The following is a 20,470-nucleotide window of genomic DNA, read 5'->3' on the forward strand; positions in this document are numbered from 1 at the left end:
TTTGGATAGTTCAGTCCCTCAAACGTTGGTAAATAACTTAGCACATAATTGAGGTTTCAACAACCTTGAGAAGCACAAAAAAATGGAATATCTGAAATCCAAAGAAATGTAAAGGCAAATGAAACTGTGCGCTCAAGGTCCTTGGCAAAGTTCAATTACATTTTGATATATTTTTTTTAATTTATGCCTTTAGGTGTTTTACTTTAATTGCATGACACCAGGGCTCTTAATTGTTGTAACATGCCACTTCCACTGAAGTATTTCACGTTCATCTGCTCCTTGGAAATCATGTAGTGTTTTTAAATGGAACCAGTAAATGCCCCAAAGCAGTTAAAGATGCGCTGAAGTTCAGGGAGTAGCAGACACGCTTATGATTTTTTTGTTGCCTGGTGATTCCTAGCCTTTTGAAACTGCATTGAAACTGTGATTGCATTTGTGTGTCGGTTGAGTAGTGTTGTTGAAATGTTTTGTGCATCACCTTGAATTAGGTGGAGGTTGATAATCCACCAACCATTTTAAGAGCCATGGGCTACAAATGTGCCCTAAGAGCTAGTCTGTACCTAGTCTGACAAAGGTTTGCAGAAAACACTCCTCTGGTTGATAACAAACACATGGAAAAGGTGGGAAGTGTTGCTCAGTCTCTGAAGTTTTAAAATGATGACTCGGATTACCTGTAGGAGAAACGCCAATTGACCTCCATGTGCCTTCTGGAAAGGCATTAGAATAAGATGTATCTGAGTTGATGTTCTCCTTGACTGTTGAGAGCAATTTTTTAATCATTTCATTGACACTTAAGATCCACAGATAATGATTCACAGATATATTGTCAGCCCTCATTGCTCCCCTAATCACAGTCCCCACTTGATTGAGCCACTTTTTGTACTTTGTATCTCTTGTTCCTAGACAGAAAATTAATTACCTTCCTTAATATTTCATCTGCACAGAAAAGTAGAAACATGCACCCACCCCACATTGCATTCCTGTGCCTGTAGGTTTATGAACCGCCATCTCTAGACATCTGGCCAATGACCTCGCTCATCTTAGTCCCCAATTTCCTCGATGATACCCACTGTACTATATTGCCTATGTTTCCTTGTCATGTATGCTGTAAAGCGCTCTGATACCCCCGAGTCTGTAAGCTCTATATAAAACTCCGAAAATAAAATAAATAAAAATAAATTGTGTGCCAGCACTTAGACCTTTCTGATGGGAACTGAGATGTTCTTAAATCAGGCAGAAATGACTTCACATGTTTTTAAAGAAGTACAATACAATCTGTGGATTTCTCTGCCACTCGTGTTATGGCTTTCATTTTTTTTTTTTTTTGTTGCCAATCAACGATTTTCTTGGGGATTTCCTTGTTTTTCCATGCCCTTAGGACAGCTTTAGGAATCTTGTCAAAATTGTACCCCAACAGTAGTCTTTAGTTGCTGAACAAGCTTTGTTTCATCCATAGATGTTATGTAACCTTTATTTCTCTTATTAAAAACGATCTTTTTGAAGACACACCACTTCCTCAAAACGAATTGTAGCACTAGACTTCTATGGTTGAAGCTATAATCAATCAATCAATCAAGGGATTTGTAGAGCGTGCTACTCACCCGTTAGGGTCTCGAGGCGCTGGGGGGGGGGGGGGGGGGGGGGGTTCGCTATTTCTCGAAGAGCCAGGTCTTGAGTTGCTTCCTGAAGGCGAGATGGTCCTGTGTCAGCCGGAGGTGGGTGGGGAGGGAGTTCCATGTCTTGGCTGCCAGGTAGGAGAAGGATCTTCCTCCGGCGGTGGCTTTGCGAATACGTGGGACGGTGGCAAGGGCGAGGCTGGCGGAGCAGAGCTGGCGTGTAGAATTCAAGGCGGTTGTTGAGGTACATGGGGCCCGCGTCGTGGAGAGCCTTGTGTGCCTGGGTGAGGAGTCGGAATGTGATTCTCTTGCTGACGGGGAGCCAGTGCAGATTCTTCAGATGGGCAGAGATGTGGCTGTGGCGGGGGATGTCCAGGATGTGTCTTGCCGAGGCGTTCTGAATGCGCTGTAGTCTTTTCTGGAGCTTGGCTGTGGTTCCTGCGTAGAGGGTGTTCCCGTAGTCTAGGCGGCTGGTGACGAGGGCCTGGGTGACCGTCTTCCTGGTTGTGGTGGGGATCCAACAGAAGATTTTCCGGAGCATGAGCAGGGTGTTGAAACAGGATGATGAGACGGCGTTGACTTGCTTGGTCATCGTGAGGGAGGAGTCCAGGATGAAGCCCAGGTTGTGCGCGTGGTCTGTGGGTTTGGGAGCGGTGCCCAGGGCAGGTGGTCACCAGGAGTCGTCCCAGGCAGAGGAGGATGGTCCGAGGATGAGGACTTCCGTCTTGTCTGAGTTCAGCTTCAGACAGCTGAGCTTCATCCATTACGCAACGTCCTTTATTCCTTCCTGGAGGCTGGCCCTGGCGGTTGCGGGGTCGTTGGTGAGGGAGAGGATCAGCTGTGTGTCGTCGGCGTAGGAGATGATGTTGAGGTTGTGTTTGCGTGCGATGGCCGCGAGGGGGCTCATGTAGACAATGAAGAGGGTGTCTGAGCGAGGAGCCTTGTGGGACGCCGCAGATGACTTCGGTAGCCGCGGACCGGAATGTGGGGAGGCGGACTCTCTGGGTTCTACCGGCGAGGAACGAGGTGATCCATTCTAAGGCCGTGCCTTGGATTCCGGTGTCGTTGAGGCGTTGTATCAGGGTGCGGTTGCATACCGTGTCGAAGTCTGCTTAGAGATCCAGAAGGATGAGTGCGGTGGTTTCCCCGTTGTCGAGTATAGACCTGATGTCGTCGGTGGCTACGATGAGGGTTGTCTCAGTGCTGTGGTTTGCTCGGAAGCCGGACTTTGACTGGTCGAGGGATCCGTTTGTCTCGAGGAAGGTGGAGAGTTGTTTGTTGACCGTCTTCTCGATGACTTTGGCAGGAAACGGGAGGAGCGAGATGGGTCGAAAGTTCTTGAGGTAGTTGGGGTCCGCGGTGGGTTTTTTCAGGAGTGCACTGAGTTCGGCGTGCTTCCAGCTCTCTGGGAAGGTAGCTGATGCGAAGGAGCTGTTGATGACGTCGCGGAGTGGGGGTGCGCTGATGGATTCGGCTTTGTTAAAGATGTGATGTGGGCATGGGTCGGTGGGAGAGCCGGAGTGGATGGTGCTCATAGTGCGGGCGGTGTCTTCGGTGCTGACCGGGTTCCAGGTGCAGAGGGTGGCAGTTGGGTTCGGTGGTTGGATGGTTGGTCTGCGCCGAAGCTGTCTTGTATGTCGGCAATCTTGCGGTGAAAGAACAAGGCGAGGGAGTCGCAGAGGTCTTGCGAGGGTGTGATGTTGTTGTTGCAGGCGCTGATGTTGGAGAGCTCTTTGACGATTCTGAAGAGTTCCTTGCTGTTGTGGGTGTTGTTGTCCAAGCGCTGTTTGTACGTAGTTCTCTTGGTGGTACGGATCAGTTGGTGGTGCTTCCGGGTGACGTTCTTGAGGGCTGTCATGTTCTCTGGTGTTTGGTTCTGGCGCCAGGTTTTCTCCAGGGAGCGGCAGGTTTTCTTTGAGTTGATGAGGTCGTCCTTGAACCATGAGGCTTTCTTGCTGTGGGGTCTGCTGGGTGGTTTCTTCAGTGGTGCGAGTTCGTCGGCGCAGTTGGTGAGCCACTGTGCGAGGTTGCGGGCTGCTTTGTTGGGGTCCGTCGTGATGGTGCGAGGGTTCTGGCTGAGGGAGGTGGTGAGCTGGTCGGCAGTGATCTTGCTCCAGCTTCTGCGTGGGGCCATTTGCAGGTGGTGGTGGGTTGTGGTTTTCTTGAAGGAAAAGTGGACGCAGCTGTGGTCTGTCCAGTGGAGTCCGGTGGAGTGGCTGAAGGAGATGTACTTGCTGGAGGAGAAGACGGGGTCAAGCGTGTGGCCGGCGTAGTGGGTGTGGGTGTTCACCAGTTGCTTGAGTCCGAGGTTAGCGAGGTCGTCCAGTAGGGTGGTGGTGTTGCTGTCATTGTTGTTCTCCAGGTGGAAGTTGAGATCCCCTAGGAGGATGTAGTCTGGGGAGGCAAGGGCGCGTAGGCTTATGAAGTCTGCGATGGTTTCGCTGAATTGGGTGCGTGGTCCCGAGGGTCTGTAGATTAGGGTGCCCTTGAGGGTGGTCCTGGGGTCGGTGTGTATCTGGAAGTGCAGGTGTTCGGCGGCTGTGAGGGTGTCTTCCGAGTTGGTCGAGATGCGGATGGTGTTTCTGTGAACGATGGCGATGCCTCCTCCGGTTTGGTTGGTGCCGTCCTTCCGGGTGATCTTGTAGCCGTCCGGGATGGCTATGGCGATGTCGGGGGCTGAGGAGGCGTTCATCCAGGTTTCCGTGAGGAAGGCGACGTCCGGTGCAGTTGTGTCTAGGAGGTTCCAGAGTTCGACTGCGTGCCTGTGGACAGCGCGGGTGTTGAGCAGGATGCACTTGAGGTGATTCGTGCTGGTGGTAGGATTGGCGGGCGTTGGTCCTGGGCAGATGCAGGTGAATTTGCATTCTTGGTTGGTGAAGGGTCTGTGGGTGCGTTTCGGGGTGGCCAGGTGGCAGGCTGGGTTCCGGCTGGTGTTGAGTGCGCGGAGGGTGGCGGCGGCGTAGGTTTGCTGGTGCGTTGGCATCGTCGGGATCCAGGGTTTCTGGCGCTGGGCGCGGTCCAGGCGCGGACGGGCGTAGACGGGCTTGCCTTCGGCGCACAATCAGCGCGCCCGCTGTGCGTACGCGTGGACTCCGCCATAAGTGGCGAAGTGGGATGGAGGAGCAGCTGGGAGGCGGGAGCGGGGTGGCGAATGGGAAGGGGAGAGGGCAGCAGGAGCAAGGGGGGGGGGGCGCAGGGGAGCAGGGAGCGGGGTCAGACCGGCGGGAAGAAACGGCGCAAGAGCAAGCAGGAAGACCAGACAGCAGGGGCACAATAAACAACTCTAGCGGGCAGAGATAGGCAAAGAGGCAAACAGAAGCAACAAAGAGCGGAGCCTCAGCCTTGAGGGCAGCGGCAAGCACGCGGAGGAGGAGCGAGCAGGAAAACTAGACAACAGGGGACCAAAACAACAATAATGGGCAGAGATTGGCAAAGGGGGGAGCGGAAGCAACAAGGAGCGGAGCCTCAGCCTCGAGGGCAGCGGCGAGCAGGCCTTGTCAGCAGGGGGCAACGGGCGCACTCAAAGGGGAGCCGCGCGGCGGGTGGAGCAACCATCACTGGCCAAGGACAGGTCAGGTTACCACTCACTGTCGCGCGGCCAGACCCCTGAATAGCCAGTGGGAGGGAGGAGCAGCTGGGAGGCGGGAGCGGGGTGGCGAATGGGAAGGGGAGAGGGCAGCAGGAGCAAAAGGGGGGGGGGTGCAGGGGAGCAGCGGCAGGGAGCGGGGTCAGACCGGCGGGAAGAAACGGCGCAAGAGCGAGCATGAAGACCAGACAGCAGGATCACAATAAACAACACTAGCGGGCAGAGATAGGCAAAGGGGGGAGCGGAAGCAACAAAGAGCGGAGCCTCCGCCTCGAGGGCAGCGGCGAGCACGCGGAGGAAGGGCGAGCAGGAAAACTAGACAACAGGGGCACAAAACAACAATAACGGGCAGAGATTGGCAAAGGGGGGAGCGGAGCCTCAGCCTCGAGGGCAGCGGCGAGCAGGCAGAGTCAGCAGGGGGCACCGGACGCACTCAGGGGGGAGCTGCGCGGCGGGTGGAGCGACCGTCACTGGCCAAGGACAAGTCAGGTATAGCTCTGCAGGCTTGGCCCCATTGACAATCTTTATACTTTTCAGGCTTTATTAGCAGTCTTATGCTCACAGACCTTAAGTTCATCGAAACAGTAAACAATTTGAACTAAAATGAGCAATGTGTACAGTAGAAGGAGACTTCAGCAAACATAGCATTATAAGGAACTGGTTAAAACCAAGAACTCCTTTCCAAGTCATGGACCGGGCAATTAAGTTAAACGTATATGTTTCTGCCACAAGAGAGGCAAGAAGAAGCACACAGTAAAGAGTATGGGGGCCCCACATATGAGATGGGTCAGCAAATGCAGGCATGAGGCTCAGCTTGTTAAGTGGAGGTTTCAGAGAGCTAAGAGCATATCTGACAAGAGGTGTCTAAGTGGACCGATCTGAGATACGTTAATGTGTGCATATGGTATGCACCAGCGAGATGTGGCTGTGTGACACAAGACTAAAATAAAAAAAGGGTTCTGTTGGGTGGCTGCTATTAATAAAATTTCAAGAGGTAATTCAGTTTTTGGTGTGGATTCTATATATGGCTAATGCAATTAGTGTATAAGATGGAGTCCACCATGTGCCCACTACACATTTTCACGGAATTATTGTAAATAGAACTTAATCACAGAATAGGAGGTTCTCTTGAAAATCTGGAATAAACCAATCGTCCCTCCCCCTATATTGGCTAATTTGCGTAGATATAAAGCAAAACACTTGTACTGAACAGCATTCATATACTTGGTATAAGCCAAAACAATCAGTAAATAAACTAAAGAAGAGGCACCTAGGGTTTCCATTTCACAAAGGCAGTTGTGATGGAAAATGGACTAAGGGTTAGCAATTTTGTACGAAATCAGTGTCTGCATACTTTTGTAGGCACATTTGCACCTGGACCCTGGCGTGTGTCCGTATTGACTCTCAGGAGGAGAGCCTGCACAGTCATAGCACTCACTATCAGCCTCTGTTTAATGATAATGCTCTTATGAGACAGTCCACGCCATATGGGTTTATGCCTAGGCTTGTATTGGCTTTGCCTTGGCATGAGGAGATTTTGTCTATCTTTGGTGGCTGCATATGGGTATTTGCGACTATGTCTAGACAATTTATGGCTGTGCCTACGCAAATGATGGTTTTGTTTAACAAGTGATGGCAGAGCCTTGACATGTAAGGCTTTGGCTGAGCATATGAAGCAATGTTTAGGAAAAGCATTAACATAGCTGGCCTAATTTGAGATTTCCCATGGTATATAATGACTGTGCCCCTGGCTTTTGATGGTTGTGCTCTTGGCATTACAACAGGCTAGTCAATATTTGGTTGATAACGGGAGTGCACTTGTTTCTACATTAGTAGCTTTGCAGGGTTTTTTACCGTCTGTGATGTTCCTGTCTATAATCCAAAAGATTGCATAATATAACTTTGTGATGTTGCCAGGATCACAAGTCAATCAATCAATCAATTAATTATTTATTCTGGTATAAAAGTACATTGAAAATCACAGTAAAAATGTTAAGAACATTAAAAACCAGCATTTCATAGTCAAGATAAAATTCAGAGGATAGCAACCACAGCCTGTCATTAAACTAGGAATAATATAATAAGACAGTTCTAAGTATTCATGGTGAGATGGGCCCGAGCCACATTGGAAAATACAATAGTCATCGTTCACTTGGAGCAGCTTACTATATGCATCTCTAAAATCAATAATGTTATGCCTCTTGATTAGGGGTAATAGAATACTCTGTGCATATGGAATAAAATTCACAGCAAATGTAGCGTAGATTGACCTGAACACCACTTACACGGTCTGGAGAAGGTGTCAAAATTTTCCTGAAAGCCTAAAGGGAAACATAACCCATAGTTGACGGGGCCTGCCCTATAACAAAGCAATTAACTACACTACCAGTGTCTCAAAAGTTTTGTCAAATATCTTGCAATTGAGCCATTTCCTCCAAAGATTATATAGGCTGCCACACTCTGCTTTGCAGACTCAATCCCCAATCTCTCAGCCTGTTAGGGATTTAAACAAAACTGACTGCAGCCGGTTTTTGGTAACAGTAAGTGGGCCGCCTGGGTTCTCAAACAGCTGTTGGCAACCTGCTTTGCGCAAGCGGGATTCCACTGCCGCTAACCATGGATTACTCCTATCTTTATCGCAGGAGAGACAGTCTGAGGTAATATCTCAAGTAAGACATGCCTCGTCGTTTCTCCATACAGCTAGCCATAGCAAATGGAGCGGACACTAATATAATCTTCAATAAGTGATATGTTCAATTCACTGTGGAAAATACAATTAGAAGTAGTGATCGGACCCCTAAGATTCTTCTGCAGAATCTATATTCTTCTGCCTGAATTAAATTGTACTTGTTAATACCCCATACCTCAGCCCCATATGTATAAATTGTACTTGTTAATACCCCATACCTCAGCCCCATATGTAGCTATTGGGAGGCACTGCATTCTAAAAATCAGCTGTAGTGGGAGAAGAGCTCCATCCTTCCTGGGTTGCGGTATGCTGAATCATGAACTAATTGCCCTGGAAAATGTATACTTGCACTGTGCAACATGCGCTCTCTATGATCCATTATCATCACACTAATCCAAGGTAAGAAAAATTGCTGTTGCATTGCAGGCTGGACGCACCCACTGTGAGAGAGGTCAAATTATGCTTCTTAGGGCCGCAGATCATAAATAATATAGGATTTGTTGATATTAGTGCAGAACTCCTACAAGGCCATAACATTTACAAATCCTTGTACTAGCTGTCACAGGGCCCACGGGGTGCGAAACATTAGCACAGCATTGTTGACATACAACACCGATGGTAACAATAAGCCTTTAACTTTAGGGACATCTGGAGTAATAGTTAATTAAAAAGGATGGAGATCATTTATTAAGCTGGGCTAAAGCACATCCTTGTCTTATGCCCCGAAAAATACCAATATCTCGAGAAACCTCCCCCTCAGTGTTCATTCTTATTCTGGCCTTCATGTCCCTGTGCAAAGTGCACCAGTGCTTCGTTCATACCAAGAGCTAAAAGAATGGACCACATCTTGGAACGTTTTACACAGTCGGATGCTGTGGTCAAATCCATAAATGCTGAATATATTGGATAATTTTGAGCTAAGTGTATTTTCCAATTAGCAAGTTAAGAATGAGGCACTGCTCTACTGTACCACTCTTAGATCTAAAACCATACTGGCCGGGGTTAAAAGATTGACTTCTTTTCTGCCCATTCCTTTATCCGATTATATCCCTGCCCAAGCTTTTTAAGGTCATATCTATTAAAGAAATGGACCTATAGCAACTAGGCTGGGAATGATCTCCCTTTTTAAAAATAGGGACTATAATCGAAGTTGTCCATGTTTTAGGAAGGGGGCGTGGGCTAAACTCTTAAAAACTTTCAGTAATAAAGGCGCCAGAATTCAGGCTTATGTTTGAGAAGATCTATAGGTACCCCGTCGGGGCCTGGGGCCTTACTCCTGATACTCTGATTTATTGCATCCGCAACTTCCCCCAAGGTCAACTGCACTAATGTAAAATTTGGATCACTGTCAGTGGAGGCCGTGGAGTAGATATTAGTAAAGTGGATTTCCCAAGCCTTGTTTGGATGTTATAACTGAAATTTGAATCTACCTGGTTGAATTGTTTCATCTCTTTCACATCTTTCCCAAAAAGTTTGCTGTTCCTCTAATTAGCCGTTAAAACTTAGGGAGTCCCATTATTGATCTAGTACTAACTTTTATCTGTGCAGACGTAACCTGCTTATATAACTTACGTGACTCAGCCACCGCTTAGGGATTCCTCTGGGTGGCCTTAAGTGCCATTTGCAGTTGACGATTAGCAATGGAACACTCCAGGAGAGACCATCTAGCCCTATAAATATGTGTTAACCAATTGTCTCACTGAAATCCTAGAGGCGTGGTAAGAGGTGGTGCTTTTCTTCCCTGTGTAAGTCATCAGGACATGCAGAGTTGAGGAAAGCCTGTAAAAGGTACATGCCTGTGATCGCCTAAGCACACTTTTAAATGGGAAGCTAGATGGCATTAAGTCTGCAACTAGTGCTTCTAGGTAGCTGCTCTTCCTGCACCCTGTCTGACTAGGTGAATGGGACTTAGGGGGCTGCATTGGGTGGCCCTGATGTAACATGTAACAGTACTGTGACTGGTGGACAGCTGAATTGTTTTTATTATATGAGTGGGGAGAAGGGTGGTGTTATCCAGCAAAGCAGCTCTACCTTGATGGTAGCTGCGATGGGCAATAGTTTGCATGTGACAGACAGATCCAGGGGCTGGCACCACAAGGAGCCCTACTCTGCTCAGTCAACATGGTACCTACAGCTTGTGTGGGATTAGTCAGGATCTAAATGTGAAGTCGGATGGATCGCCTCTCATGTGTTAAGAATGGAACCCATTTTTATTGAAGTCGTTTTTGCTATAGTTTTGGACTATGCCTCTTGTCTGTTGAAGAGTTGTTGCAGTAGACTTTATTATGTTTTACCTAGCCGTTCTTATAAGTGTGCACTTTGCCACAAAATACACAGAGTCCAAATACTTTTAAAGGTTTACATTTGTTTTCTGACATTTTCTTCATCATTGTTTTCTGATGCTCTTTTTGAGCATGTATGGCTTGTGATTTGAGTGCACGCTAAGCCAGCAGCCTTCTGTTAATGCAGTCCGTATCACCACTCCTGGCATCCAGTGACATAGTGAGGGTGCTATAGGCCCCACTGTAAGCAAGGAAAATTGGCTTTCTGTTCCACACCTATGTTTGGTAGAAACAAACAGCCATAGTTGGTATGCAGGTAGACCTCGCACACCTGGATTGCGGTGCCTCTCCACCTGGTGTATCAATGATAGCTGCACCCCTGACAGCACCTATCAGTAGAGTCTGGGTGCTGCTGTCTTTTCATGCCATCAAGGCAAGACTGCTTCGGATAATATTGCTACTGGGCATACAAAACTTGGTCATTCTTGGCAGGAACAGAGTTGTGTTGACTTAATTTGCTTAAACATCTTGTGGAGCTGCAGTGCTTTGTGCAGCAATAGCACAAGCACTCTGTATTAGGGTTCCGCTGGCTCAGCAGAAGCATACGCTTATTTCCCTTTACACCTACTACAAGCTATCTAAATAGAGAGTTTTGAAGAGGGTGGCACTAGTGTACAGCAGCGTCACTAGCAGTGGAACTTTCACGCCCTTTAAATGCCTTGTAACTCGGCGTGTCATCTACAGACTGTAGTGGACGAGGTAGGGAATCCCAATAAAATAGGATTTAAAACCTTTGGTGTATGCCCCACTGCGAAAGCCACTGAAAGCTACACACATCTGCATCAACTAGACAGTAGTAATATTGTATTTATCTCTTTGGTCATTGTTTTGCCCGATTTAAAGTTAGAGGGGTGTTAATGTTTTTAGACCGTGGTTTTGCTTATCAAATATTTGCATCTGGTGGCTGTTATCCACTATCTAAAATTAGTTTTCATCAGTATTCTTAGTGGATAGTCTTAAAAATCAAAGCAAACTTCCTTTACTGAAAGTTATTACTTAGCAAAGAAAAGCAGAGCAATTACTCCAATATTGTTGCAATTTTTTTGTAATTTGTTTAGTTCAATTGAGGTCTTCTTTGGTGCATTTTTCTAGTATGGTAAGACTTGTAAGGCAAAAAACCAGGGACTTAATTCTGAACTTAGGAGGGAGGTAGCAACTGCAGCTTGTAAGCTTGGAGTTGACCTGTGCTTAAACCCAAGAGCTGTAGTTGCTCAGCTCTGAAATGGAAGAGCATCTCAGCGGTTGGGTGTTTACTAACTATGGGCAATGCTCGCTTTCTGGGTCTTATTCACTTTGGTTTTCAAATTTGAGGACTCAATCAGTTTTAGACCCACTTCCTTTGTGAGTGTCTCTTATTGAGGTCACTCTTTTTTTTCTAGTCACCCTCTTAGGAGGCTGTTACACTTTGCGAGTACTCGGCATGTGCTAAATGTTTGTTTTAATGATAATATCAGTATCTTTCCTTATGATGATACACATGCTAGTTCACAGAACACTTAGAACAGACCAGAACACATCACACAAAATTAGTGCAGCGCAGTGTTGCTTTAGAAAGTTATCACTTGCCCCCCACCCACCCAGTGCACATAAAATTCAACCCAGATCTGTGACTGTGGGTGTGTCTGAAAAGTTTCAGCGCTCTGTCCATCATCTGCTTGTGTTTGCTTTATTTGCCCTAAGTTGGCAGGGTATGCCCAGACGTGGATCCCTTGCTCACTTTGCCACTGGATTCAAGCTAGCCTGTCTGATGAGGGCTGTTAGCCCGAAACCAGTCCCAGGATGCTTGTTTCCGGTCCAGGGAAGACATGGCTTGGCAGTTTGGGCTGGACTGTTCCCATGAGGGACAGGGTCAAGACTGATTTGCATATAGCTATGTCTGAATTGGGGTGACGAAGTGAGCTAAAGAACGATGATGGATTCAACCCAGATCTATGACTGAGGGTGAGTGTCTGAAAAGTTTCAGCGCTCTGTCCATCATCTCCTAGTGTTTGCATAAAATTATCACACCCTGAGGCAGTTTGCATCGATTGCTTCTAGCCATAATGGTAGTTAGGTGGAATATATGCCACATATTGTCTTCTACTGCTGTTTCATAGGCTGGCCTCAGCTTGAGGTGTTTACTACTGATGGCTGTGTTGTAACTGCGTGGTGTGGTGCGGAACACTTGCATGGCTGCTGCCTCTGCTGTGCCTTTTCTGTCAGTAAGAGGGACGCTATCAATTGTAGTTGTGCTTGGGCATTTGGGGCTTAGCCTAGCATTTGAAGCTGTGATAGGGCATTGTGTGGTTGTTTGGAATATGATTGTAGCTCATGGCTAAAGAGGCTGACATGTCAATTGTTGACATCTAATTACTTAATGGTACATAAAATACTGCCACAGTGGAAAGCATTCACAAAACGTAAAGGAGCATCAAATGATCAAAATAAACAAATTCTAACACCACCGATTAGCTCATTCCAACAATGGTCGTTATTTAATCGTAACAATTGAAATGAAGCAAATATAAAGAGTATAACGTATTTCACATTTATTTGGTCATGAAAAACAGGTGCACACAATTTGAACTGATTAGCGCATAGCAAAGATAAGTGCAGGTGATGTGCAAGGAGAAGGTGGTTTGCATTTATACATCAACAATCAGTGATGACGACCTATCCTGCCAGATGTCTGGCATATGAATGAATGATAAATCATAACAAAAAAGAGATGCAGATGTACATTCTCTGTCATCCAAGTTTCATACAGAAATGAAAACAAAGTCGACGTTTCGACCCCAATAAGAACCAGCTGACTTTGCACCTTGAAAGTGGGGTCTTCATCAGTACCAAATTTGGGGGGTGGGCACCAGTTGCAGCGTGACAACTTCAGGCTGGAAGTTAGTAGTGTGGGCCTTGTAGGCTCAGTTGGCGCACGTATGCGTTGTATGAAAGCACGGTTGATCAGTAACCTGTGGTCCACAATACCGCAAATATCCATGGTAGATCCGCCAAGTTTGATCAGAAACCTATGGCTGGTGGGTGCATAAAGGCATCTTGACTGCTAGCATACTTGCGCCAACTGATTGTTGATGTATAAATGCGCACCACCTTCCCCTTGCTCATCACCTGCACTTATCTTTGCTATGCCCTTATCACTTCATTGTGTGCACCTGTTTTTCATGATAATATAAATGTGAAATACGTTATACTCTATATATTTGATTCATTTCAATTGTTACAATTAAATTACAACCATTGTTGGAATGAGCTAATCGGTGGTGTTAGAATTTGTTTATTTTGATCATTTGATGCTCCTTTACGTTTTAAGAGTACTTTCCACTGTGACAGTATTTTATGTACCATATTGTACCCGGGTCCAGTGGTCTATCGGGTTACCCCATTATTACATAACTTACCTAATTGTTTAACGTGTATGTATATATATATATATATATATATATATATATATATATATATATATATATATATATATATATATATATATAATCTTACTTTTATGATATCTCTTCCTGTGAAATGTTCAGGTCAAAGGTAATATTACATCACTTCCTATCAGAGGGCCAGTGTTGTGTGATATCACTTAGGCTACTCCTGACATATTGGTGAATTGACATCCATGTGTCTTCCATGAAAAGCCCTAAGTTGGCTCCATGCCCTCAATTTATTGCCTCTAGATTCAGGTCTTCAATTGCCTGGTTCCTGTTGGCAAATCAGTTGGTGCGATTATTACACTAGTCGATGAATAGTCATCACATTGGGTCAGAAATGAGGTAGCTTGGTCTGTCCTCCCACCCATTAACTGCGTTGTACTAGCTACTTACTGCAATTCGTGTCAGGAAATACTGCTCCGCCGGTTGACATCAAATGGGTAAAAAACAAAGATTAACCAAGAAGCATACTTTGGTGTGAAGTGACCGTAGTGAAATCCATAGCAGTTATGCTGAATGTTTGCATCTTGTTTTATACTGCAAATATGTCATTCGTTTTTAGGTCTCCGGCGTTAACCGCGCGAAAGCGCGGTCTCGCCAGAGACCTATTGTGAGCGACTCTGCTTCCTAGGAGAGGGGACAGGAGCTGGCCGCGCGCTGGGGAATGGAAGGGGCCACGCGCACGCGAACGCGCTCGCTGTGGCCAGCTCCTGTCTCCTCTCCGGGGAAGCTGCCACACAGCCACACCTCCCCCTGCACGCATGTGCAGAAACACACACACACACACACACACAAGCGCACCTACACACACGCACGCACGCATGCACACACACACACACACACATACAGAGGCCCCCCCCCCCCCCCCACACACACACACAAGCGCACCCTTCCCCCACTTACCGGCTTTGTTGACTTCTGCAGACTCCGCAGGGCTCTCCCTCGGGCATGGGAGCCCCGCGTCACCAGCACTGCTTCTCTGGCCATCCGTGGGCGCGGGCTTCCGGAGTGCGAGCTACAAACGTCTACGCTATGACGTCATTGTGTCGTGGGTGTGTTCTTCTTGTATTCTTCGAATCAACAAAAATAGAAAGCAGGAGGGAAGCACACCACTTCCCAGTAAATACTAGCACGCCTGTCACACCGATTATTGGGAAGCTTATCTCGGAGAATGCAAACAGCTATATGTGCATAAGAAATGGCCTTCTACCTTCAGATGGTTATGAAGAAAAGCACCTTAATAATGCATGAACGTTTGGATTCAGAATAGATGTCGACTACCCTCGCCTCAAGCGAGAACCCTTCCCCAGCGAACATAAGCAGGCCTAAAACTGCGTGTGCTCAGTAGCCTTTGTGGCGTCTACAGCAATTAACCTAACAACTGTCTCAATAAATACATTCTGCGCCTACGCACAGGTGTGATGTCCCTAGTTCTGCTGTGCCATTAATTGAATGTTGTTGATCACGTTAAGGTTAAACATTTTGAAAATCCATGGAGGAGGGGGAGATGGTTGGTTCGCGTAGGTGCCGTGGTAGACGGAAAGAAACAGTTAATGTTTCATGTTCACCCCCCTGAGCCTGCAGACACTGCTGGATTGGGGTCTGCGAGCAGCGCACTGCATTACGAGAATCCACGCACCGGCGTTGCTAAGCAATGGCGTTAGTGATGCTGCGGGAAGACTGAAAGACAAGCTGCTTTAAAGTGAGGCTGCGTGGAGCAGAAATGAAGGGGTGTTTTACCTCAGTCAGCCTCCCGTGCACGGAGTATACTGGCTGTCAAACAACAGCTGGCACTTCATCGTGATAATGTGCAGCGTACGCCGACATACTGTCATCACACAGGAGCGCTGCTGAATACCATGGACCGTGCTCAATCTCTGAGTTCCCAGGACCTCTGCCTGCACATTCCAAGGTAAGGCATCTAAAACCATTGACAGACAAGGCTGCGTCCTCAGACACCCCTTTTGTGTGGAAGTTCTGTGCCTCTGGGAGCTTGAGGAAGTTGTTCCTGATGAATGCGTCCACTCATTACTTCCCAGGTTGTCTCCCTGGCAGTGTTGTCAGGATCCCCGCATTAATCACAATGAGCAGTCAGTGCCCCTGTATTACACCTGCATTACACATGTTCAGCTCTGGAGTCATGCCAGCAGCTCTTCAAGCATATGTTGGCTACATGATGTCTCGTGTTCACCTCTGTCAGCGAGCTCATTACCTGAAGGTTGCGATAAATGGTCCATCTAATTGCTGGTATCATTAGCAGCACTTGTATCTCTTCACGCAACAAGGTGGGGAAGTGTGCACAAGCCCCGACACTCACTGGATGTCTGACCTGCAAACCAGAGTTTGCGGTGCCTGGTTCCTTTTAACAGGAGTGATGCTGCCATGGTACTTGTGCACAGTGCATCTAACAGGTAAAGTCCTCTCCGCAGTGATGCCCCGACTCCACGCGCGTTCATGCGTCCTCTTACTACTGAAACCCACCAGTACCCCCACCGTGGTCATCATGGCATCCAGCCAGGGTTGGCAGAGATAAAACATGTGCAGGGTTCAGACAGAGTTTTCCCATTTGACTTCGACGTCACTAGAGACAGTATGAGAAGTTGTAGTTCTTGCTATGGAAAGTTGTGCAGGAAAGAACATCTGTTAAAAAAAGAGACTGTTTTCCCATATGCTAGAAAAGTCAATAACTCGATAAAACAGTGTCAGTAAATCAACAAAGAGATTGACAGATATTAACCTAAATACATTTTTCCTAAGCCGACATTTCATCTGTGTCATGGTCCCATCATTTCTACATGGTAATGTGAGCAATGCTGCAAAGAATGGCCCTAGTATTCTTAGGTCTCCTGGCGTTGAACCGCGCGAAAGCGCGGTCTCGCCAGAGACCTATAGTGAGCGACTCTTGCTTCCCAGGAGAGGGGACAGGAGCCGGCCGCGCGCAGGGAATTGAGCGGGCCACGCGCACGAGAACGCGCTCGCTGTGGCCAGCTCCTGTCTCCTCTCCTGGGAAGCTGCCACACAGCCACACCTCCCCTGCACGCATGCGCAGAAACACACACACACGAGCGCACCTACCTACACACACGCACGCACGCACACACACATATAGAGCCCCCCCCCGTCGCCGCCGCTGCACACACACACACACACACACAAGCGCACCCTCCCTCCCCCCAAGCCCCACTTACCGGCTTTGTTGACTTCTGCAGACTCCGCGGGGCTCTCCCTCGGGCATGGGAGGCCCGCGTCACCAGCACTGCTTCTCTGGCCATCCGTGGGCGCGTGCGCGGGCTTCCTGAGTGCGAATTACAAACGTCTACGCTATGACGTCCTTTTGTAGTTCATCACACGTCAGGACATTGCGGCGCATCTAGGGAGCATTCGGATTTTAAATCCCTACACTTGTTTGCGGAGGTGCGCTTTTCACTGACAAAGAGTTTTTGGGCTCAGGTTGTTTCCCCTTTTGAATTTTCCTAGATACACATGCCGCACTTGCTTCTGTACAAAGACTACAGACGCCATATTGCTGACATCACGTTGTAGTTCTAAATACGTCCCCGGAGCGGTGGCTAGTACCGAGTGTTGCTAGTTTTTACATAGTAGACTGCTGTCCACTCCCTGGGGTGCTATCCTGTGATCTTGAACAGGTGTTTTGTGGTTGGCATGGGAATGTGCACATTTAAAAGGAACTTTCTGTTGCAATGTCCACGTTTTGATTGTCCACTGAGAACAGATACTTAGTGGGGCAAAGCAGGTAGTTGAAAGTCGAATTTTGAAAACGTATGTAGTTACTCCGAAGTGCTACACCTGAAAGTTTAAGTGTATATATTGACATCCAATGACACATTTCTTTGCATTTATTAGAAACTTTGTTTTTTTGTATTGGCAGATTTAATGCATCTCAGTGGCTCATAATTTGCACCGGTCTTTATACGCACCCTCCAGGTTTTGGCACCTTTTTATTTGATTAAAGAAAACTAGCATAGGGTGTATTTTATTTGGTTTTATTCGTACGGTAGTGTTCTAATATAGTGGTGCCTGACCTCGAAAGGGGAGTGAGTTTTTCTTTTTCCATTGGTTTGTGCCTCTCTAATGTGAATTTCTGGAGTGTGTGTACTCTATGCAATACCTAGCCCATGAATTCCATTCCCCAAGCGCACACATCACATCTTCTGTAGAATTGACAGGTGTAATTTGACTAACAATGATTTTTCTTTTCAGGTGGGGACATATTGTTTATTTATGTTCTAGCATGTTGGCCATGTGCCATGCCATTGAGTTTATTAGCGATGTGCACTACATTTTTTTTTCTACCATTGTCAACTTGTGCGAGCTGTAGTACGTCCTCAGAGGTAGAATATAGGCCGCCCCTTTCGAGTGTGGCTTCTGTGCACATTTGACATTTCTAGAATACTTCTATTTGTACTTTATCAACGTATTTATCGAGCACAACGTAAGTTTGCCCTTATATTTTGCTTTGGGTTTGCAAATCATTAACGTGATTGTTTGAATCAAATGCCTTCGGCTAGGCGTTTGTTTTTATACAGACAGCCGGTTTATTTAATGTTTAACATAGCTTCGTTTACAGTATTTACTGCCTGTTTTGGTGTATGGTAGGTGTCCCCTCATTTGTTAGTTTTTTTTCTGTAGTACTCATTAGAAATGAGCAGGTTGTACCCCGCGATTTCACCCATTTGTTAACTTCATTTTTCTGTTTTAACACTTTTGAGTACTGCGATCACGAGGCAGGGGCTTCATTCATGTCGGGTGCATTTTATAGATCCCTCTTTGGGAAAAGGCACATGTCTGACATGACACAACCACACACACACACTACACACACACACACACTACACGCACCACACACAACCAGACACACAACCACCCACACACAACCACACAACAACAAACACAACCACACACAACCATAAATACAACCACAGACACACAACCACACACAACCACACACATACAACCACACACACAACAACGCACACACATACAACCACACACACAACAACGCACACAACCACACAACACACACATAACCACATACTACCACACCATCAGTGCACACTTTCACCAGACACCATCAGTCGTCAGTATACGCTTTCACCGGGCACAAACACCACCAGTGCATGCTTCCACCAGGCACACACCACCAGACGTCAGTGCACACTTTCACCAGTCATCCACACACCACCAGCCGTCAGTGCACGCTTTCACCAAGTACACCATCAGCCGTCAGTGCACACTTTCCCCAGTCACACACACCACCAGCTGTCAGTGCACGCTTGCACCAGGCACACACACCACCAGCCAGCAGTGCACACTTCCACCAGGCACACACCACCAGCCATCAGTGCACAATTTCTACAGGCACACACACCACTAGCCATCACTGCACACATCAATTGTTAACGCATCCACAATTAACTATTGCAGTAATCGCAGTATGGCACACTTTACTTTTAAACATATTCATCTAAAGTGCAGCATGCCGCCATTGCTACAAAAATAAATACACTTTTTTTTGGCCTACAATTTATTGACTTTTGTTGCAATTAGTGTTGCAATATTTAGCAATGCCAAAAGCTCAAACTTAATTACTGGGAGACCTATTGCATTGCAAATGCTTGTTGGTATTTGTAACCAGAATTTCTAATGCCAGCTGCCCTTCTAACATTAAAATTGTATGATGCGCTCGATAACCTTGTGCCATAGTCCAGGAACTGCGAAAGTTAGGATAATTTAGAAACTGCTTGAATAACTGTATCAACCACTGCATACAACAATCCAGCTCATTCAGACGAGTATTTCAGTGCTGAGGTATGGCTCCGTTCGCGGGCCTGAGGTAAACCCGTCCCCGCTTATATTCGTTTTATTGTAACGCTTTTTTGTTTCTAGGAAAAATCACTTGGTGCAAGAGGGACCAGGATATCTTTACAAATTCTTCACACACCGCAATGCAATTATTATTAAAAAAATTCTGCGAGATTAATGTGGTAGGAAAATACACCTGTAAAATTTTCTAAATTGTAGGTTCTTGGGTTGGAATGTGTGGAAAATCTCACGTGTAACCCTATTGTTTATTTCCTGTCATGCTTCAGGAGCTGGAGACCTGGGTGAGTCTCCTGTTTAGCTCCCCTCCCACCCACATTTTGAGCCCTGTACTGCTGTCCCTGTGACGTTGGTTCTTGTGGCACCAAGTTGTGCTTGGCTGAATGACTTGACAGACTGTGTGGAAAGTGCTGCAGAGTGCTCCTACTGATTATGACTTCGTGTTGACATCTCGTTTCAGGCCATGCAGCTGGAAGAGAAGGAGCGCCAGCTGAAGAAGCAGGACGAGTACTACAAGGAGCAGCTGGCCAGACTGGAAGAGAGAGTAAGAGGCCTTTCCGCTTTACGATTCTGCTGGGATTGGTTACACTTGCCGACGCCGCGTCCAGCTGGCGCTGCAGTGTGAAGCGTTGTATGCTATGGGTATGGGCTGTATTGGGAAGCAAGCTTAAGACACCTGTTGAGAAGCTGCGCAGCATTACTACAAACACAGCCGCAGCCAGCAGTGCCGGCTAGACAACCTCCCACATGCGTCCAGCACAGCACCCACCTGCCTCATAGTCAGCTGGCACGCCGTTCCAAGCAGTGTTAGCCAGCAAAGTGCACCAGGCACAAACATGTGGACAGCTGTTACCTTCAGACCTGCACCGTCACTCATTACCGGGCAAGGATCACTTGGCTGACGTGTATACAGGTGTGAAATGCTGCCCCTGCACTCATCACACACACAGCCCCCTGAACATGAGATG

At 47.1% G+C, this 20,470-nt stretch overlaps 1 protein-coding gene across 1 annotated transcript in view; it reads left to right on the top strand.

The window, feature by feature from the left end:
* The window catches only part of CHCHD3 (coiled-coil-helix-coiled-coil-helix domain containing 3), a 1,074,460-nt gene that overhangs the window by 670,802 nt on the left and 383,188 nt on the right, over window positions 1-20,470 (top strand). The window contains exon 5 of the mRNA XM_086918923.1: window positions 19,963-20,046. Within this exon, the coding sequence (XP_086775049.1) occupies window positions 19,963-20,046 (84 nt within the window). The remainder of the gene's footprint in view (window positions 1-19,962; window positions 20,047-20,470) is intronic.

This window comes from Lissotriton vulgaris, chromosome 1_1, assembly GCF_964263255.1.
Source record: "Lissotriton vulgaris chromosome 1_1, aLisVul1.2, whole genome shotgun sequence".
Taxonomy (NCBI): Eukaryota; Metazoa; Chordata; class Amphibia; order Caudata; family Salamandridae; genus Lissotriton; species Lissotriton vulgaris.